We start from the raw sequence: 16,769 nt of genomic DNA on the forward strand, positions 1-16,769 counted from the left end.
GGCTGCGTTTGGTCTGTCAAACACACATTGGTAACACCTTTCCAAATTCCTCTCACAGAAAACAACTTAGCTTGTACTCATTTCATACATAGGTACCATACACAAAAATACTGCATGCCTGTGACAGCGCTGAAGCCCAGATAAAGACCAGGAGTTCCTTCTAGTTTTGTGCCTACACATGTAGAATGTCTAGCTTGAAGGATAAACCTAACTTTGCTTTGGCTGCAGGCTAGAGAGGTCACCAACCAAAGTGGTGGCCAACCCTCCCCATGGTGTTCTCAGACAACAGATTCATTTTGTATACCTCAAGGGCCAGTTTTGGATGGCTCTTAGGATCAGCAATACATCTTTTAGGAAAGATAAGGCAAATGAATTTTCAACTTCAGTGCCTCTCAGTAAAGCATTTATTTTACCATCACTGAGTCAAAGCACTGGACTAGAGAAACCTGCTGTGAGAAGCAGGAGCTATTTGCATCCTTTGAAGGCTAGTGAAAATAGCAGTTATCTGCACAGTAAGAAATGTCTACAGCCCAACCCACACTATGGATTTTTGCCAAAATGGATTTATCGGTCAGGGACAACATGTGATTTGTGACCAGCAGAGATACTTCCAAAAGCAAGTCTAGAAGCCAGGTCTTGATTTTCTTAATAGAGCTTATTTTGGAAACCAGGTTACATATTTGCACTTTTTTTCTGTGCCTCCTACTCAGACCCTTAAGCTCCTAAAAATTCCTGTGAGAAGGAACTTCAGTAGCAGCTTAACAGATGCTTGTTTCATATTTTTGCCAATGAGGCAGGCCATGCTAACTGAAGCTTGGAAGCCAAGTTGGTTTACTACTGGAAATCCTTTAACATCTATGACATATTACCCATACTGTGTAGCTAGAGGGTATTTTGCATTCAAGATAATTGAGTTAATAAGGTATTGAGAACAATTCTTTAACCAACCAAAAGAAAAAGCTCCAATTTGGTGTGCAAGAGCTCCTTGCCTTCCCTGAGATAATATGGAAAAAAACCCCAAAACCTGTAACGCAGCAATGAGTACTGATCTGCCTAGCAGGCATGTGTATAGTGCATTCAAGTGCAATATTAATATTTCAGGGCTTCAACATATACCTAATTTCATAAGAAATGATATTTTGGACATGACTTGTACTATATCCTTGCCAACTTGACAAAATCATGATAACAGAGCAATGCGTTCTGTGTGCAAAAACAGAAGAGTGAAAAACGAAGTAAAAAAAAAGCTTTTCTTGTACACTGGAACCAAATGCTCATGCTTAGGACTGAACACAAGACAGTCAAGATGCTGCCATTCACATTCCTGATGAATTTAACTTCTATCATGCTGACAGCTCATTACAGCACATAGCTTGAAGAGTCACTCCCAGTGCTGGAAAGGCTGGGGAGAGCAAGAAGGCTACAAGTGCTTTACGTGTAGCAGATCTACTTCCAAAATTTATCAACAAGGGACATCCTTATGACATTGCTTCTGGCTTGGCACAAACTCACAAACCTTTTATAGCAGAGTAAGGAGCTGAAAACAGGCATGTTAACAAACAGCTATGCCCAATTCCCATGACTTGCTAAGCCCCTGTCCCCTCTACCTGCATGGCCACACAAAGACCCACTGCCTTCAGGGACAAGCACTCAAAGCTCTGGGTTTTTTTGCCATAAACAAGGTTCCATGCAGACAAGGCTCACCCACGGGTAAAAATCTGTGGCTCAGAGCCACACTTGGACAGGCAGATTATGTGTGTGTGTGTGTGTGTATACATATATATAAAATCCTCTGCATTTTCAAAGGTGTTAACTACTCCCTACTGTGACTGCCTTCCAGCCATGACCAGTGCCCTCAGCAAGTCGCCCACATGCTCAGGATCTTCCCACTTCAATTCCTCATGATTTGGAATATGCATTTCATTTAAGTTTATACTGCACTTTAATAAATAATAGTTATTCTTGGAGGGTGAAAATAAGCACAGAAAGTATCAGCCTGGAGAGTGGGAGTGTTTTCCAGGAAGGTGGTAGGTAAGATATGGGCCAACACAAAGTTAGTATGCTGTTGTAATTTTACACTGACTATTTATAGAAGGGACTTGGATAGACAACCATAAAACTCTCTTAATCACATGGGCTGCCAAACCATTTCTGAAAATCTGCTGTCAACTTGATCCCTGCTATGCTAAGGGAGCTTCTTTCTGAGGATGCTGGGCATGTTTGCTTGCTGTTATCTATGTTAAATCTTATACAGTTGAAGCAGCACTTTGTAAAAACAGTGCAGCATTCCAGAAATAGCAAGTCTATTTTCTGCAGCACTCCATTAAAGTCCCATAGTCCATTACCATCATGCACGGTAGCTTTCGTACAATGAAACAAGTGAGATCTACTCAGTTTTTCAAAGAGCTTAGCTACCAAATATTAAAATGCCTGTTCCTACTTTATAAGCATGCTTTACTGGTTGCAACTTCTTTTTACGGGTAATATATGTGAACAAATCCGAGGCAGTCACCTCTTAACCCCTGCATTTTCCCTTATGGGTTGTACCTGTGGATCTCACAGAAAGCCTCAGCCCTGGTGCACACATCGTTCCCAGTTCACAGCCTCTAGCACGGGGCTGTCCTCACCCTACCCATGCGTGTGGCTGGACCTCAGCAAGCTGCAGCAGAAAACACTGCACCCAAGATAAAGAAGTGAGTCCCAACAGTGTCACTGAGCCTTTGCATCAAAACAGACTGCAATCCCCGCTCCAGCACAGGCAGTGCAAGCACAAGCCTGGGCAGGAGGAAATGAATATTAATGGAGACCAGGAGCAAGTTTTGCTCAGATAAATAGATAAATTTACGTTTTAGGGCAAAAATCAGGGTCACCGCTTATATTTAGGAAATCAGGTACCACTCCTCTGCTTCTGAAACTCAAGTTTCAGAACATCTAGAGAGAATGTTCCAACTTACATGATTCTAGGATTTAAAGAATTGTTTTGTTAGTATCTGAAATAATCTTTGCACAATGTCAAAATCTCATTAAAAGTAATAAAAATTATGATGATGAATAACACGGTTTACACCAAATGTTCCAGGTGCTGAGGCATGTTAACTCTATTATTTTTCTGTAGTCTTCCAAAAATCAGTAAACCATTAAGACTTGCAGTTAAATATCACGTAGCTGTAGGGCAAAATGCACCATTAAAAAAAAATCCACACATTTCATTATGGAAGCTTGGCAACTTAACTGAAAACAAGCTGCACTTAAGTAATTTCTACGTAGCCAAAAGAATAATATTCTCTGCTGAGCAAATATGTATTACAGTGTGGTGGCTGGAGACAAGAAACATGCTTGTGGTTTGGTTTTCTTCCAAGGTTTTTTGTTTTATTTTAACAAGCAGCTGCAAGGTGTTTACTCTGAAAATTCAGCACAAGAACAAAATTCTCTATGGGTATAAATTAGCACCACACATTTTGGTCATGTTTTACCTATTGCCACCAGAAAAGAATTTAGTGCAAGTTATTTAAATCCTATTGAAAAGTTCTTGCAGCGTGGGTGTCCTCTAGTCCCGCTATACAGCTCTGCCAGCAATCAGCAAGCTCAGGCGGGTTTGGTCCAAGTCCCCCTGTGCAGACATTTGGGCGAGGACATATTCACCTGTGGAAGTCAATAAAACCTTTTTTTGCCTTTGGAAGCATTGATCCTCTGTTCCACACTGCAGTTCCCGCTCATTTTCACTGACTGACCTTGAGTTACTCTCCCATTCCAGTTGCACCAGGGAAATGCCATTCCAATCATTATCTAGCTTAAGAAAGATTTCATTACCCAGATGGAAAAAAGTGACCTTTGGAAATAAAATAAGAAATAGATAGATGGATAGATAAGACAGATAAAAGGGAGAAAAGTAGGATTAACAGAAGGCAAAGAAAAGGCCAGAACTTAACATCCCAGCACTGCAGTTCTTCAATATGGCTGTCTGGGCTTTTTAGAGCTTCTTGTGGCCTACAAGAAGTCTGGAGGCACAAGATACCTTTGCCACTTCCTCCCCAGCTCCATCCTACCCATTCCATACAGAGAAGCTTACTGGCATCTCAGTTTCACCCATGTCTCCTTACAAGGATCCAGTATTAATTAGCCTGAAGGGATAAGGTTTCTGTCCCACTTAATTTTTTTTTGGAAGGAACAATCACAGTTGGGTCATTTAATCCTGCTTAGTCACAACTGGGACATTTAAAAGCCTAGCTCACCTCCATTAACTTTGTGCTACCTCATGGACAAAACTAACTTTTCCTTCAAAAGGGGATTTCAAATATCTTCTTGCAAACTGTATTAGACTCATGGAATCATGAAATAGTTAGGATTGGAGAGGACCTCAAGATCATCAAGTTCTAACTCCCCTGCTATGGGCAGGGACACCTCACACTAAAACATGCCATCCAAGGCTCTGTCCAACCTGGCCTTGAACACCGCCAGCAATGGAGCATTCACAACTTCCCTGGGCAACCCATTCCAGTGCCTCACCACCCTCAGAGTAAAGAACTTCTTCCTTATATCCAATCTAAACTTCCCCTGTTTAAGCTTTAATCTGTTACCCCTTGTCCTATCACTACAGTCCCTAATGAAGAGTCCCTTCCCAGCATCCCTATAGGCCCCCTTCAGATACTGGAAGGCTGCTATGAGGTCTCCACGCAGCCTTCTCTTCTCCAGGCTGAACAGCCCCAACTTTCTCAGCCTATCTTCATATGGGAGGTGTTCCAGTCCCCTGATCATCCTCATAGCCCTCCTCTGGACTTGTTCCAACAGTTGCATGTCCTTTTTATGTTGAGGACACATGCGCATTTGGTTCCAGTGTACAAGAACTGTACACAATACTCCAAGTGAATATTACAAGAGTTCAGCACAAGTCATGTAGTAGCCAGGAATTCTGGGCTACCAAAAATAGCCAGGACATGCTGCAGACCACTGCAGGAACAAGTCATTTCAAGCTGAGGCACATATAAGGTGAAAAGATCGGTGTGAGCATCTTTAGAAATCCCTTCTGCACCATCACGTATGGTTGTTAGTGAGCCTATGTGTATCTGCCTACCCTATCATCTGGAGCTATGTGTTACACAGGCTGTAGATGGGCAAGAATAAGGCACTTGTGTGACCATTTCCTTTAAAAGGGAAACAATGTTTTCTAGGTGATTGCCTAGCTTTATTGCTCATCAGCCACCTCACCTATTTACCAGGTAATACCAGAGGCGGCTGCTTATGGTCTCTTGAAAGTCTCACTGCTCAACAGTCATTCCCCTTTAGCCTGTAATTTTCCCATTCTTCAAGAAATAATTCAGCTAGGCTCTTACCCTCCTTGGCTTGTCCCACCTGGGTAGAGTCTGCAGTTTGACAACCATGAGTTTTAAGAAAAACAAATGCATTCAGAACAGTGTAAAACTTCAAAGATGGGGCTAGGTAGGGCTAACCTGGAGTCCATTAGCTGCTGTTCCCTGATTGTCCTTTTTCAGGAGAAAACTTGCTGATTATAACCAAATCAATCACATACAAAGTGACCTGTAAAAAACTGCAAGTACTGCCTTTAAAAGATAAGCCCCTTCACCAAGCTTTATCCTCCTGCAAGCTGCAGCTCTCATTGAAGCTGCTGCTGCCCAGCCTTGCCTGTGCTCCCACAGCTGTGGGATACTGTAGGGTGAACTCCACAAAGCTTCACTGCAGACATGGAGGGAGGATCTACTCAGCCATTGCAGTGTCTTAAGTTTTTAAGGACCACTTCCCTGCAACAGGTGTGGCACATGGAAGACGGGATTGTCACTTCACTACACCTGTCCTAGCTGCAACAGGAACAAATCTGGCTTTGGCTTGCCTCGAGGGCTTTAAGTCATATTTTGATACTAGTAGTAGAGCACAGGAATTATCCTATTACAGAGAAGAGATTACTTGATCTGCCTGCCGCTGCCAGCTATTGCAAGTGCAACGACCCAGATCCCTATGGGTAGCCAGCAGACAAATTAGTTGCAGCCACATGCACCTGTTTGCTCTCCCATAACTAACTCCCTTGCATTCAACAAGTTCTTTGAATAGGTACACACGCAGGTTAGTCAGAGGTCTCTATTCCACCTGTGATCTGAGCCAGGGGAAAAAAGCTATTAGAGGATTCCCCACATCCCTGCACCTCATGGTAATTACTTTACATAAGGGAGAAGCAGGCACAGGCCAGTTAAGTGTGAAGAACAGCAGCCTGGAGGAGGGGGAAACATGACCGCCTTTCACATGATATTTTTCCCTGTGTTTATTTAAGTCTCTAATATACCAGAAGAGCTTGCCCATGTCTGATTAGTGATCTCCTTGTAGAAATGGATGTCACACTTGGCACACCACCCACTAGGAAACCCGTCCTGCTCTTGGACAGCAAAGCTGAGGGGAAACAGCAAACTTGAGGGAAATGACCACGAGGCTGCTTTGCCCGAGCAACCAAGTATGTTGCCAGAGATGCTCTGATAAAATGAGATGCCTTGCAATATGGATACGATACTGGATACGGTTTTACTACCAGACCATGGAGTTGGAAGAGAGGGAATGAAGGTGGATTAAAACCCGTCAGCCCTGCTTATTCATTCTGGTGAAGGCCTTCACCATTCTCTTCTGCATTTTCTGAATAATCCTGCCATGAATACCTAGGATGCACCTAGATGTACTTAGATACCTACTCCCACTGAATGCAGCCAGTATTCAGTGCACAGGGTCCCTATAACTGCAAGTGGATCCAAAATAGTACACTCATCTCAGTACTTAGAACAACTTTCAGCTAGGGGGATAGGCAGGCTGAACTTGGATGTGTTGTCAGTGGGTGATATGCAAAAACAATCCCGGGAAAAGATGTAGGCCTTTCCCCTCCTAGGTAAGTGCTTTTACCATTCACCTACAGAGCCAAGCTCTCTCCTGTGAACATGAGTTTTGGTCCCAGAACATTACATGTCCTTCTGCACAATGGCCCAGCTTCAGCAGCAGAATGAAAAGGGAAAGCCCCCTCACTTCAAAGTCTCCACTCACTCCACATACCCTCTGCTGTACTAATTACATCCCTCTTCTGGGAACAGAAGATTAATTGCCTCAGGGGGTAGAGACATGAACCTGGGTGATTAATTTCCACTGAAAACACACTGATTTTGAGGCCAGCAGTTTTGCAAAGCATTGTGGTGGTCTGCAGAGACCTGGCTAAGGAACAGGCCAGAAACACTTGCCATAGCTTATACTGAGCTTGTTAGATGGCACAAATGGTGGCTGCAGCACAGACCATGGCCTCTCCCTGCCAAACTACCTGATGAGCTGTTCTTTCCCACTTCAGCCCTGATACTGCATGTTTGGAAACCACTGACCTAAACAAGTATTAAAAAGCACTCCAGAAAAGCAGCCTCAGCCAGAGGTTTAACGGAGAGCAGTGTCTGCAACTGTTTTTGTGAGGGCCTGGCTCTTGCCCAGGAAGGTTAAGCAGGGTATGTGGACCAGTGGATGGAGCTTCTCAGGAGCCTCTCACACAGCAGTGTTTAGTTCTTTGACACAAACCCATCCAATGCTGCCAACAGTCATGCTGTACCGGGGTGTGCAAAACCACAACTCTAGGTGTTTGGCCAGCTCTCTGGGCAGCAGGAGACTGCCTAAAGAACAGAAGCACTTGGGAGATCAAGCGACTGAGATGATGTTTCTTAAGTTATGGCTTTAGATTCAGGTACCAGAATTATTCACATATTTTGCCCTTGAGGCTTATTATCCTTTATTGGCTCTAGCTCCTGGTACTAGAACACTGAAAACACAGGCACAGAGAAAGAGACAGACTGTTACTCCCTTAATGTGATTAGAAACTCCTCACCAGTAGTTTTGTGCACCACAAGGAAGCAACTGGACCAGAGGAAGCAATGCAGCATCAGCCGGGAGGAAAGTCCAATGTGCATTGAATCCTGGCCCTTGCAGAGGTGAGAGCACCAGAGGCTGCACATCAGCCAGCACATTGTTAGAGGATTTCTGCTTGTTTACACAAGATAAAGGATGGCAAAGCAGTCTGATTGAGCTGGTCTGCGATTTCCTCAGGTGTGCCGCTGCCCAAACTGCTTGGCCAGACTGTCATTTGGCAGAGCCTTTATTGCCCACAATCAGGGACACAATGGCTGGACAACAGCTGCATTATGCCAGGTGTCAAGGCCTAATCCAAAAAGCCCCCAAAACGAGCTGCAGCCAAAAGCACATGTGGACAGTGAGACATCTGGACAAGGAGAGCCCTGCCCTCATCCTGATGAGCAGTGCCCCTCACTGCCTTCGTCTTAAAACTGTCACAGCTCTATCCAAAGGGGAATCGGCTTAAAGCACTAGTGTTAAACTATTAGTCGTTTATTGTAAAATTAATCCTTCATTTAAGCTCCAATCCCTCCAAAACCTTGCTTCTTGTTACCTCTAGTCCTTTTAATAAAAAAGGCAGCATATCTCCGAGAGCCGCAGCTCATTTCCATCTCCAGATGTGCAAACACTGCTATAAGCCAGTTTGTATGTCATAAATGAAGAACTGATGGCTTTTATCAAAAACAAACATATGCACACACACACAAAACCAAACAGAAGAAAAACCAGCAGGGGGACAGGAATGCCAATCTCTGAGTTAAAAGGCCATTTGAGGCCTTGGAAAGTTCACTCTGTTCCTTGTTAACAGTTAATAAAATTTTATCCCTGGCTATTACTACATTAAAATAACTTCTGCGTTCAAGCACATGCTTTAAGGAAACAATGTTCCAGTGTCATAATTACCTTAAATCAAGCATGAATTAGAAATACTATAAAAATGACAACTTCTACAATATCATCACAAGTTATTTTAATTATGTGCAATTCCATTAAAAAGGAAGAGCAATTTTACACAAAATAGTGTGTGTGTTGTTTTTTTTAAAAAATCCCATATTTTTATACAAATTCATGTATTTTTACCTTACATAGGGTAACACAGCACACTGATGGGAGAAACCCAGGGAAGTTCACATGCAGAGACTTCTGCCCATTCAGATTAATCATAAAATGTTAAAACATCAAAAATTTTCATTCAATGGAAAAATCTCAGAAAAAATACTGATCAGAAGTTTCAAAGCTGGATTAAATCTAAACCCAAAACCCAACAGAAAAGAACTTTTCATTTGCTTTGTTGACTGAGTCTTTAGGAACAGGATTTTCCCTCCATTGTGCTGACTAGGAACTTGATTTCTAATGAAACTGCAATTTCTATAAACACATGGCTCCTGGAACTGGAGCTTTATGAAAATAAGCTCTGAAATATCATGGTCAAGATAAAATGCGTAGTGCTGCTACTTAATCCCTTCAATTGGAAAACTCTGCTTTGTGGCATTTTTCCTTTTTTCTTCCTTTCTTTAATAAAATGTCTTTTCTGTATTCTTGAGTGTATTGAAGTCTCTCAGACAAAGGACTAAGATGAGGAGTGAAGGACACAGAGCTGCTTTCTGGTGTGCTGCCACTTGGGTTTCCACCTTTGGGAACCACCCTGGCAATGGTGACAGCCTGAAAAGCCATGAGCCCTGCAGCTTCAGAAAGACTGCCTTGCAAGGGCTCCCTTCCACAGCATGCCTCTTCTTTAGGGTGAATGAAGGCACTTAAAACCCCTCATCTCTTGTGACCACACCATCTGGGTGGCTCCACACTCCAACAAACACTGTCATGGTGCCCAGGGGGCTGCATGAGAGCAATGCCCTCCTCTGCCATGATGGCCAAGGGGACAGTGGCTGCTTGGGGTGTACCTGCCCACACAGGCCTTGTCCTGCAACAGCCAGTACATACAGTGGCTGTGAGGTACAGTGGGGCAGCAGGCAGCCCCCTCAATGTCCCTGGACCACGCCGAGGTGCTGCGCTTCACCAACCAAACACGCCTCACAGAGATTATTTTCCTAGGCAAAATTATTTGCTGCCATGGAAACGGGTGAAGAATGAGCAAAATGACGACAACAGAAATACCTACTTAACAAGTTAGTTACTTGCAATGAACTTTTATTCCCTTCCTCCCCGCAATCGGATTTGCCTGAAACACCGAATACTCATCTTCCCTGTGAAAAAGAGACAGTTAAGGCTTCCTGGCAGTTTACATTTATTAGAAGTCTGTATTTTTGTCTTCATCTAGTCACATAGCTTGGATCATCCACATATCTTCTGACTAAAACCCTGAAAACACAATGTCCAAGACTTTGGGAACACTCTGTATTTGATTAGCGCCAAGTGAAATGTACTAACTAGACTACACATATGATCTTTGTTATCTGGGATATTTAGCATTTGGCACAAGACCCCTGGAAGACAACACGCCAGAATCACTTACTGCGTTTTGGGAGAAGGAAGGGCAGCCCCTCCGTGAATGGCATAACACTGCTTCCATGTACGAAAGGGGGAAAAACCACCTTGGAAACTTGTAAAATTCTCAGGTTTTGCCTTTAACTTCTTCAACCATAGAAGCCACATAATAAAACTGGGTGGGGGTGACTCTTTAGGTACTTCATTTTCAGGTTCTTTAAAGATTTGTTCATAAAACCTTTTAAAAAGCATGGTTTCTATTGTTTGGTTTTGGTTTTTTTTTGTTGTTTTTTTTTTAAACAGCCCCTGCTTCCACCTTGCACCAAAATAACATAACAAACACATTTCATGCTATAATAAAGAGTAGTTTCATCACTGATATTTTAACACCTTTGGTGTGTAGAGACAGAGATCTATAAATGGTTGTGTAGACTCAGAAATTGCAAAATTATATTAATCATTTTCAGAACATAACAACACAAAGAACTGGTGAGAAGTGCATTAGGAAAGGGGAAGCTGCCAGCAACTGCAGAACAGAATTTGGCCGTCCTTGTGAAATACCCAACACATGAGCAGAAATACACCAATGCAGAGCAGAAACTCGGTAGCTTGGGCTTTGTCACATATGAAAATTGTTTTGAGGAACAGCAGAACAAATTTGGCTTGAAATAAGTCTTTGTTATTCTATATAAACTATTTTGAGATGACAAGACCTGTGCTTAAATACAGGCCCCAGATATTTCTGTTTCAAGCCCTTAATTTGTGTTACACTGAAGTGTACCTCATTAAGTTGCGCAGTTTTCATTAAAGGACACCAAGTAAAAGTAAGAGGAAGATTACAACTGCGGAACAGGTCCAGGGCCAAATATAACTAACCTAAATCCTTTGCTGATTTCATACACATTAACAGAGTTAACAATCAAACTTATTTTTCTTACATCTGAGTATCAGCCAAGAAAAATACAAAAAGCTTACTTTTTCAATGTATTTCTAGAATAACTTTGCTCAATGTGCTTCCAAAGAGGACATCTGATGATGTGAAAGAGTCCCTAAATGCCTATTCATCATTATTTTGTGATGAAAGAGAAACTGTACAAAAAAAAAAAAAGACAAGAAGCAAGAGCAGGAGGCAATGAATAGTCTGCATATTTTCATCTCGAAGTAAGGGCCCAAATTCCATTATAATGTATGTATTATTTATTACGTTCCTCTGGTGTCTGCTGTTACAGGCAAGTGAGGCAGGGATTACAGTGTGGTTGCACAACTGTGTATCACTCATCCCAGAATTCTTGTGTAGGACAAATACCTTGTAGCTCTTTTTAGATGACTGCCATGGCAAGGCAGGATTTTTAAGGCAGGCTTAACTTTCAGTAAACGAAATGATGTAACTGGAGAAAAAAAGAAACAAAAACCCAAACCAACAAGCTTTTAAGCACATAAGAGTTTCATATTTGCTTCTGTTTCAGGACTGAAGAGGTTGACAACACAAGTGTCTGCTTTTTCCAGCCAGATCATCTCATCTTATTTACATCGTCATACCATCACAGCTACAACACTTCCATTAAAACACCTTTATCCTCTGAATGCTAAATAGATGTCAGAGATGTCACAGTGGTTTCTTTGGATAATTTAAAATGCCCCAAAGTAAGTGCCACCACATTTCATGAAAGTCCCCTGTATATAAACAAAGGACACCTGATAAATAAAATGGTATAAAAATACAAACTGACTTGTGCTGCTAAGTAATTCATGCCCTTTTAAACTTTGCACTTGCTCATTATTTTCAACAAATATTAGGGTGAGCCAGCTGCTGAGGTGAGAGGATTCATATAAATCCCTCACACGTTTGCTAACTTCAGATAGAGCTTTATTATCTACGAGTCATTAATCAACCATTAACAAGTTAGTGTTATGGAGTCCCAGTATTAAGGCTCACTGCCAGAGGAGAATAATGGATTTTGCAGGCTGGCTGTGTCTACAAGAAGGGAAACTAACAGCTGAGACAGGTGTGAGATAAAACATTTGGAGGAGATTAGAAAACATGAGAAGTCATTTTGTTGCTCTTCAGCTCACTTGAAGAGAAAGCACTTCACAAGAGTTAAGCATTTACACAACAGAGTGGAAAGTTCAAACTCATCTATCAGTTGGTGATGAAGAGGAATGTGTTTTGCACAGCCAAACAAGGAAGTCAGGCACAGGTGAGAATTACTGCTTGTGAACAATAATAAACACCAGAGTCCAAAGTGTTACCCGCTAACTGATAGCCTTTGAACCTGCAAAATCACCTGCGTTGGCACCAGGGTCCTCAGACTTCACCCCCTCTTGCTAAGTCCACAGGCTTCAGTTCAAATTAGGAGCAGCTAAATCATTGCATGCCACAGGCAGGGGACAGGCATGACTGAGGCAGCATCAATCAGCTGTGAAATCAGCTGGGTCCAGCAGGTAGGCAAAGCATTGCCCTTACTGCTGAACAAGGCAATATTTTCCCTCCTTCAGCCCTCTCTGATCCAAAGCCTTGATGAACTGGTCTTATACACACAACAGATCGGGAAATAATTATGATCTATACAAGCAATTCTGGGCTATACAAGCAAGATCTGTTTACAATTAAGAAAGCGTTAAAATTATCTCAGTGTCTCTCCAGCTATGCCTGATTTCTGATACTTACAGAGTAGGCAATAAAACAAACATACAAACAAACATAATTGAAGAAAAATGTTCATGTCTGAACATTCCAGCAGGAAAATGACATTAAGACTGAAATATAAGCATCAAATATAGTTCACTCTCTTAATATTGAGGAGCAAGTCTTAAGGCAGCTTGAAGGGAAGACGTTAGAGGCATAAGTTTATGAACTACAGCTAAAGTCCAAGAGCTGAAAGATCCTTTCTCTTCTCCCCTGCACTCTCCAGTTATTGCTACTTTCTGTAGTAATAATCTGTCTCTAATTTCACAGCCTCTGTTATGAACGTGTCATCTACACCCAAAACGTGATAATCACAATTATGAACATAGGTATGATGAAATAATAGCAAATCAAGAATAAATATGGCAGTACAGACAATCTAAACAATTTCAGTATTTTCATGAAGGGGGTACAAAATACCCATTCATCTTACTTTAAAGACCTGGAAACAAAGTCAAAGAGAGGCCACAGAAGACATTTTACAGACAGAACCAGAACATGTTACTAGCTCTCAGTCCTAGGCTCAGGCCACTACATTACACAAAACTGTACAAACACCTTCAGGGATTCATTTCCAAGTTTCCACTTTAATGTCTTAGCCAGCAAAAAGACCCACAAGTAGTTTCAAATTGTTTTCCTTTCCTATTTTTCAACTCCAATGTTTTCACAGAATACTTTCAGAGTTTTCTAAAATACTGTGGAAATCTGCATGATGACAAATACAAAACCAGGTATTATTAGATCAAACACAAAAAACTTTCCAAAGCTCACACTTGGATTACTTAACATACCACAGAGTAGGAAAAAATACTCCTTACAAAGCCATACTTTAATTTCTGTCAATACTGTTTCTCCATAAAGAGCTCTACACAGCTGGAAGCATTAACAGCCTACCAGATGGTTCACTTCTCGATAAACACTTATGTTTTGTAAGTTTAGAGTCTAATGAACTGTAGTGCAGGAAGACAAAAGTTATGTATGCAGAGTGGTTCAAATGGCAGGTCAGGGCTGGGGCTGGACAGGGGACTAGCTCCATAGAAACTCCCATTTCTATGGAAGCTTCATGTGGGGTAGGGAAGGAAAAGGAAGGGCTGGCCCTGTCAGGAGATGAAGGCAAAAAATGCTGAATGCTTCACACCCGCACACTCCCAACATACTCAGCCCCTCAAGTGCTAATGCTGGATGGGAGAAGGCTGTGACCATCAGATCCTAGCCCAAAGCATTGTCCTAAACCAGAAGGGGCTTTCAGAGCCCCGAAGAGCCTGTACCATGCAGCAGTCCGTGACAAAAATCTTAGCTCAAAATAAAGTGTACCATCCCACAATAATCACTCCTGAGTTATGCCTGGCACTGCATGAGTGAGTGTACAAAGGAAAAGGTAGGAAACATGCATCGTCTTCTTCCCATACCATCTTACCAGCAGGCAACCACGGCCAGCCACAGATTAATTAGAACTGAGCAGCCCAAACATTGCGTGCCCAGTTGCAAATTGCGGAACACCTGTGCTTGCCCAGTTGGGTATGAACAGCTTAGTGTGGCAGCACTGGGGAAACCCCCTCTAGGAGATTAGCCAGCATCTGAGCTGGTGTGTCACATTTTTCAGTAGACTTTATAGCTGGGCAGCCACCAGGCAGCCTGAATTGTGTTTGACAACCTGGTGCGGATAATAGCTCAAAAATGTTTCAAGTTTGGGGCTGAGAAAGTGCCAGCAAAACTCACTGACTCACCTTGAGACCGATCTAGATCTGTTCAGTGCTTTGACGAAGATCAAAGACGGTGCAGACTGGCGTCTTTGGGCCAAACTCTTCATTTTCTGATTGGAAAGAGAAACAAAATGAAATCACAGGTGAGATTTGGGACTGTAACTGTGTGCATACAGGTTTGTCACAGCCAGGCTCCAATTTCAGACCAAGGAAAAAGGTTGAGTTATTGCCATCACAACCCAGGAGGGCGAAAACAGTTGTAAAATATCACATATTGAGAAAAACAGAAGCACAACCAGAAAAACAGTGAAAAGCTAATAATTAGTGTCTAGATATAGATGCCCAAGGTACACTGCATGCATGAAATAAACACCTAGAGCTTGTCCTCAATCACTTTTTTTGTCCCTTAATAATCTATTGTATTTCACATTTATCAAATATCCAAGTGGTGGCTCAAATTTCAAATGCTTCATACATTTCTGTATCAGGTCTGACATTTACCATAAATCAAGGTTTGGATTCAACCCAACTAATCTTACATGCTACATTGCACTACCATTTTCTTCCAGATCATTAGAGAGGAGGGCATTTTCCTTCCCTACTAAACTAGCTGGAGTATTACATCTTGTTTCTCATGTTGACACGCTGGAATGGGTTGCTCAAGGAAGTTGAGAATGCTCCATCCCTGGTGGCGTTCAAGTCCAGGTTGGACAGAGCCTTGGGTGACATGGTTTAGTGCGAGGTGTCCCTGCCCATGGCAGGGGAGCTGGAACTAGATGATCTTAAGGTCCTTTCCAACCTTAGCTATTCTATGATTCTATGATTATATGGAGTGTGACCAGCAGGTCGAAGGAGGTGATCCTGCCCTTTATTCTGCTCTTGTGAGACCTCACTTGGAGTACTGTGTGCAGTTCTGGTGTCCTCAACATAAAAAGGACATGGATCTGTTGGAACAAGTCCATAGGAGGGCCACGAGGATGATCAGGGGACTGGAGCACCTCCTATATGAAGATAGGCTGAGAAAGTTGGGACTGTTCAGCCTGGAGAAGAGAAGGTTGCGTGGAGACCTCATAGCAGCCTTCCAGTATCTGAAGGGGGCATATAGGGATGCTGGGGAGGGACTCTTCATTAGGGACTGTAGTGATAGGACAAGGGGTAATGGGTTAAAACTTAAACAGGGGAAGTTTAGATTGGATATAAGGAGGAAATTCTTTCCTGTTAGGGTGGTGAGGCACTGGAATAGGTTGCCCAAGGAGGTTGTGAAAGCTCCACCCCTGGCAGTGTTCAAGGCCAGGCTGGACAAGGCCTTGGGTGATATGGTTTACAGCGAGGTGTTCCTGCCCATGGCAGGGGGGTTGGAACTTGACGATTTTAAGGTCCTTTCCAACCCTAACTATTCTATGATTCTATTCTATGACTCTATAATGATGTTTTTTTCATTTCATCCTGATTATGTATGGGAAAAAATAGGAAAGTGAGAGATAGGTCAATTCTTAGCAACGAATAGGAAGAGAATGGAGAAAAGGGGACACTCAAAGACAGAGAATGCACCAGGAAATAGACAAAGCACAGGGAAGAGATGAAAGTGTCAGCAGCTGTCAAGGGAACATGGATTCCCAGCCAGTGATGTTGAATATTACAGTAAAAATACTGAGCAAATAAACAGCACTGTTTTCCCCAGAGGCAGGAATTTTCAAAAGCACCCACAGGAGACAAAGCGACACCTTTTCCTCAACACAAATGTATTCACGGCCGTATCATCTCCTCCTGCAGCAGGAAGCAGAACGAAGGAGTCCCATCCCTGAATGTGGAGCTGCTCTCTAGACCCAGTTGTGCAGCCTGCTGCTGAGGTGCATGACCTCTCCTCTCACTGACCCTCCACCAGAAGGGTGGTTGTTACCTTATTTAGCACAAACATTTTTCAGAACAGACTGGCAGACAAAAGGAGCAGGGTTGAACTCCTCCTGACAAGACACTATCCTGTGTGGAGCAGCCCCTTGAACCAGCCCGTAACCACCGAGAGCCCACAGGCAGGTGAACCTTTGACAGTCAGGAAGTCTTTGTTC

The 16,769-nt window shown here is 42.6% G+C and overlaps 1 protein-coding gene across 1 annotated transcript in view; it reads right to left on the minus strand.

Moving 5' to 3' along the window:
* The window catches only part of ARHGAP20 (Rho GTPase activating protein 20), a 64,180-nt gene that overhangs the window by 38,267 nt on the left and 9,144 nt on the right, over positions 1 to 16,769 (minus strand). The window contains 1 exon segment of the mRNA XM_061374296.1: positions 14,728 to 14,813. Within this exon segment, the coding sequence (XP_061230280.1) occupies positions 14,728 to 14,813 (86 nt within the window).

The sequence above is a fragment of the Neopsephotus bourkii genome, unplaced genomic scaffold (assembly GCF_033783945.1).
Source record: "Neopsephotus bourkii isolate Nb327-2 ecotype Australia unplaced genomic scaffold, CSIRO-AGI_Nbou_v1 NB_1638, whole genome shotgun sequence".
In the NCBI taxonomy this organism is placed as follows: domain Eukaryota; kingdom Metazoa; phylum Chordata; class Aves; order Psittaciformes; family Psittacidae; genus Neopsephotus; species Neopsephotus bourkii.